The 6,000-nt window shown below is 28.9% G+C and overlaps 1 protein-coding gene across 2 annotated transcripts in view; it reads left to right on the plus strand.

The window, feature by feature from the left end:
• The window catches only part of LOC131844991 (uncharacterized), a 31,193-nt gene extending 25,867 nt beyond the window's left edge, over positions 1-5,326 (plus strand). For both annotated transcript variants that reach the window (XM_059194001.1, XM_059194000.1), the window contains exons 4-6: positions 1,899-2,060; positions 3,540-3,713; positions 4,148-5,326. In XM_059194001.1, coding sequence (XP_059049984.1) covers positions 1,899-2,060; positions 3,540-3,713; positions 4,148-4,330 — 519 coding nt within the window. In that variant the 3' untranslated portion in view covers positions 4,331-5,326. The remainder of the gene's footprint in view (positions 1-1,898; positions 2,061-3,539; positions 3,714-4,147) is intronic.
• The last annotated feature ends 674 nt before the right edge of the window (positions 5,327-6,000 follow it).

The following is a 6,000-nucleotide window of genomic DNA, read 5'->3' on the forward strand; positions in this document are numbered from 1 at the left end:
TTGGGAAGCACGTTTTAATTAGTTGTATTGTTGTATAACAATTTATAAGGGATACCCAATAACTTAGAGTTGCATCTGCCACGTTCGTTTGGACATCAATTATTTTTGAACTTTATGTTCTAGTGTTAAAGATTATTTTTGTATAGTCTATATTAAGTAGTGTCAATTTTTAATTGAGAACGATTCGCTTTCGTGACGTATAGTCGGCAACTGAACTCCAATGGCAGTGGTCTCATCTTTCATACAACCTTGGCTTTGCCATCAAAATTGTTCAATACACGCGCAGGTGTTGCTAAATGTATTGATTTTGTTTTAAAATTGACTTATTGACTTATTTTTTTGCATTATGTCTCTACTATAATTATAAAAATTACCCACTATAGAATAGTCATAAGAATTTACTGTAGTTATAAGTGTATTATAAGCATAATTTTATTAAATAATTACATATTAGACTATCTAGGTTATCTCAGTAAACAGGAAATTTAGTTATTATATTTTGAATTGCTATGAAAAACAATGTGGTCAATACACGTGATCTTCTAATTGAGAGGTGGAAGTTTAATGGACTGATTGCATTCATAACATCCAGAATAAGATGAACTCTACCGTGCTATTATATCTCAGTACTAATAGATCACAAATGCTGGTAGCGTCTTCCACCTTTGTAACATGCCATTTCGCGGAACGATTGCATCTGTCGTGTTTTAATTCAATTTGCTTATATTCTGATACAGTTAGAATGGTTGCAACTCACTTTGTAGATATAATGTTGTTATAATTCAAAAGAATGCAATTGACCGTGAAAATAAAATTTATTTATTTAGTTTAACTGTAGTCGAAATTACTATAGCTTTGTATACAAATCACATGGGAAAATTACGTCAATTATTTCGCATATCAAACTTAATCATTTAAAAATAAAATAGAATAGTACATATTTACCTCAACTCTTGGAAAAAGCCGTGGGGAAACCCAAAACAGTGTTGTGAATTTCAGTAATTATTAATACATTATATACTCCATATTAGATAGATAACATAGGAGAGACAACTGTTGCCAATATCAGTGTGTCCACTGCCATAGAGATAATGTTCTGTACCTTTTATATACTCGTCCGTGCATTCAGGAAATTATAAGAGTCCATTTTCCGTCGACTGTTTTCTATGGAAGTCAATCAACACAGTGTTAGGTTGTCAGGATTACGTTCTATTTTCATCATTCAGAGAAATCAACGGTAAAGGGTTGTGTGATTCATCATGCTTGTACAGTTAGATTGTTATGTCTTATCTTTTCTCAACTATTTATTTATTATTAATTCAATTTTTTTTATTACAATTGTTCGTTGCAATGTAATAATTTAGGTATTACATTACTAAGGAAGTCATTCACTTCAAATAGATAAATATATATAATATGTATTTGGGAGACGCGCTAATTATCAAAAACCTGCGAAATTTAAGTCTGGTTTTGTTTTACTTTGTCACATCCGTTTATAATTATCTACTCAGAATAATCACACCAATTATCTGCAGGATGCGTTTATATTAAATTCGATTTTATACAACGATTAAATAGTAATATTATAGTTATTATATATAAGTGATTAAAAAAATCTCTGTATTTGAATTTTCTGATACAAATATAGGGATATATATTAAATAAAGATAATAATTCATGACTATTTGCTACTATGTACTATAATACTTTTGATAGTTGCAATCTTTCTTGCAACTAAAACTTACTTTATAATTTACTACTTACTGTATTTTATTGGATAAAGTGGAATGAAGCTCTTCCTTAAACTAACTATATATCCTATACGTATAGTATTTTACTTACTTGCTATTAAAATTTATAATTGTAAATTAAATTAGAAATATTTTTTATTGTTACAGGCCAAGCTGTATAGTTATGAAAACTTCGATTTACTTTATAATCAATGGAATAACGATAATGATGACTGGCTTCGGGAGTTCCCTTGGCATCTTGACGACGTTATGCCCAAAAACAAGATCCTGTACAAGTCTCTAGAAGAGGATGATTTGGATGATTTGATGGTAAGGTTTTTTCAAATATTAATATTAATGAGTTGAAAGATTTCAAAGTGTGGAATTCAAGTTCAAATTCAATAAACACGCAATTCTCATTATTATAAGTTTTTAAATGTTAAATCAGATCTTAATTATGTAGGTGTGAGTCTATTTACAGACATTTATGATAAGTCAAATCTGTTGTCCCAGAATATTTCCCAAGAGCTTTGCTACTCCTATTCTTCACAAGAAATTTCCAAATAATTTGCAAATTCATATAAAAAAATGAATGAATTATATATTAATAAATATGTATTAAAGAACTGCGAAAATGTCGCTAAATATATGTATATATATATAAAATGGGACGCCCTCCGTAATGTAATTAATTGAAATGTAGTAAGCCAACCAGCACCAGCTTTTGACCACTCTATCAGAGGAAATTTTTAATAATATTGGTATTTCCACTTTAATTAGTATAATGGATTTTTAATTATCTATTTATACATCTGTTCAGTAAGTACCAATTCCTGGGCAAGACGAAAACCATTTAACAAGCATGAACAAAAACATATTGAAAGTTCCCAATATATACACATTAGTAAGGATGCCACTTTGTTTAATTATATCTTGAGAATGTCGAACTGATCGTTGTTTCCTAAACGAGAACAATAAGCGAGGGGCGGCGAATTCGCTGATTGTCAAAAACGTGCATCCGTATGTGTTTTTCAATCGATTTCAAGGAATCGACTCCGTCGGTGGTTTTCATTGTTGTAGCCGACTATCGCTTACGTGAGAACACAATTGTTTTGCAATGTATGATTTTTAATCTGACATGTAATCGGCTAATATCGGATAAGAAAAATCAAATTGGTGAAATTATAATTTAATTGTGAACTCTAATTTAATGGTGTCCAGAATGACATTAAATACCACTAATTAGTACCACCAATATTTCGTGATGGCCACAATAATATTAATTTATAGGCAATAGTTATTAGTAGGAAGGCAATCAAATTGCTTGCTGTTACAGTTTCTATTTTTTGACATTTTCAAATGAGACTGAAACCGAAATCGCATAAAAACATGTCAAATTATATATATAATTCACAAACTTGTTTGAAATATTAATAGAAATAAATAAAAAACATATAAATCATAAATAACTATGATACGTAAAGGATATGCATATTTTATAGACAAATATTGTAATTACACAATGTAATTTCGTTTTAATCCTGTTCTTTTATATAACTTATATATAATATAGACATTAAAAAGAGTAGATTTGAATAACATAGTATTATTGATACTATATCTATAGGGATAGGTTACAGATTTCATTAGCTGGGGCAACAGCGTGTTCATCATTACAAACATTAACGTTAGAAACTAAGTAGAAGTATACTTATATTTTTACTGTATTTTTTTAATTAAATGAATTTTATATTTTTCTGTATTATATATAAGCTGTATTTTATAAGTTCTTTCTTTCATTGTTTACAGAAACACATAGACGATGTGCTGCCGTATATGTACAAAAGTCTGAAGATGATTGTCGCCTCGTTTCAAATGTTCGCAGAGAACCTCATTAATGACAATATCGTTCCGGACGCAAATCTCGCTAAAAACATCAAGGACACTATACCCAAGCTGAGCAAAGTGCTATGTCTCTTTTTTGTAAGTATCTAATTATATTTTTAATCTGTAAAAAATCAAAATATAATATTTATACCTCTTCTCTTATGTATCGTTATCCTGCTGTTATCCAAATATCGCGGCCATTCGTGAAATAAAATAAAAATTACTCAGGATATAATTAACGATTTCCAATAAAAGACTGTCTTCAGTAGTGATAGTTTTGAACAAAACAATAAAGGGTCCTCCAGTAAGGGTTAAATGGTTTAACGAATAAAGGGGTTTATCAACTTATTGTCTCAATACTAAATAGTGAAAGTATCATGTGATATGATACATTTCTCTCTGAATCTTAATTTTACAGTTGTGTTATAACAACTTTTTTTATAATACTGCTTTATATTATATATATGGGTATAACATTAATATCAATATAAATAGCAAAATAATTAATAAAATGTTTTCTTTCATTTCAGGATGTAATCGCATCACGGGACCTTAAAATGCTGCCGCTACTTGACAGTGAAATCCCGCCAATCAATGATTCCAATCTGTTGAAAAAGGCGTACCCCATTTATCGGGACACCCTCAACTATCTGGAGTACCTGATCCTGGTTTTCCAAAAGATGTCCAAGACTGACCTGACCCAATCAGCTTAAAGAAAACAAAACTTTGGTTGTGTTACTTTTGTTAAGACCGCAAATATTTGAGGAACGAATGTTTTTAAACAATAATGCTACATACAAAAGTGAATACATAAATTTGTAGAGTAAACACGCACTTAATTACTTCATTGAATGTTAATTATGTTTTTCTGAATGATTTATGATCTGTGTTTTCTATAACACTGGTGCCTAAATTGTATTAGATAATATTTTATGTGTTGCCATATTGAGCCAATTGTTCAATTAACTTATTATTCTCGTTGATTTATTAAATATTACTCTGTAATTACAATAATATGATGTAACAAGTAATACGACAATAAGAATCAAAACAAATCTGATGGCATTCTGTTGTTCCTCATTCATTGTCAGCTTGTTGTAACAAGCTGTTATAGCATTTGGCTGTTTAATTAACGTTATACAAAAACGTCATTGCCATTACATTGCCATTTTGGTCTAGAACGGAATAGTTCCTTTTATTTTATGTAAATAGTGACGAATTTAAAAACGGTATTAATTTATTGTCATTCTATTAACATTCTAAATTTCCCGATTATCCTAGTCAAGGTCGTAACTTATTTATTTCTCGCTTAATTCACCTAGTTTGAATTTCTTTATTATTGATATTATTTAATTTAGATTTTGGTATTAGAGACCATTCCACCAGATAATGATTGAGATTGTCGTTGTTAGTAAATTGTTGAGTTTTCGTGTATGCGTCAGTGTATGAATCATGATGGTTGTAATTTTGTATGATAGATCACTCATGTGAGTATCCCGTACGCTCGATACGTTTCGGCGAACGCTTAATTGTACATTTTATTCCTAACTTAATTAGTATTACTTGACATTTTGTTAACTATTTATATTACTGTTAAATCCAATGAAATAGAATAGCTTTAATAGAGCTGTTAATTATTGTAAAATACAGAGCCAGTGTATTTATTCCTTAATCATTATTTGTATAGTTCAAATAATACTTATTTATAACTTGACAAACATGATTTCAATGTTTGTGAAATTAAATTATTATTACATTTTGTTGTTGTTTTTATTGTTATCATAATTATTCATTTGATGAAACTTTTCCTCAAATTTAAGTTTAGTTAGTTTCTAAGGTCTACTTACCAGGATGAAATGTTCTTCCAACGTGCCAACATAGTCAATATGTCAGCAGTAATGAGTTTCATCTCAAAATAGCTAGGCAGAGAAATTAAAATAATAAGTAGGTATATCCAGAAATAAGAACTAAATAGGTTGTAAAGTTAAGCACTCTGTTTTCAGTCTGTTTTGGAAACAACAAGTATTGATAAATTTAAGTTTATAAAAATCAATTTCCCTATAAAGAAAAGAAAATTGGATTCATATGCATTACTTGAAAATATTTATATTGCATAAATAAATAGTAGGTATTCAAATTTGTAATAAACATTTCTTGTATGTACAAAATACTTATACTGTGCAATTAGAGACCCCTTTTAAAGTTGTTCACTAATATTATTATATTAGTATATCACTTCTATAGCTGATCACTACCATTTAGGAACAATAAATAACATAGAATTCTGCTCTAAGTAAGTATGTAATAGTGTGTTCAGTCATTAATAGATTTTTATTATAATTTTAGTACCAATCTACAATAATAACTAAAAACTAATTTATTA

This window comes from Achroia grisella, unplaced genomic scaffold (genome assembly GCF_030625045.1).
Source record: "Achroia grisella isolate CSIRO2021 unplaced genomic scaffold, CSIRO_AGI_Agris_v1 utg445, whole genome shotgun sequence".
NCBI lineage: Eukaryota > Metazoa > Arthropoda > Insecta > Lepidoptera > Pyralidae > Achroia > Achroia grisella.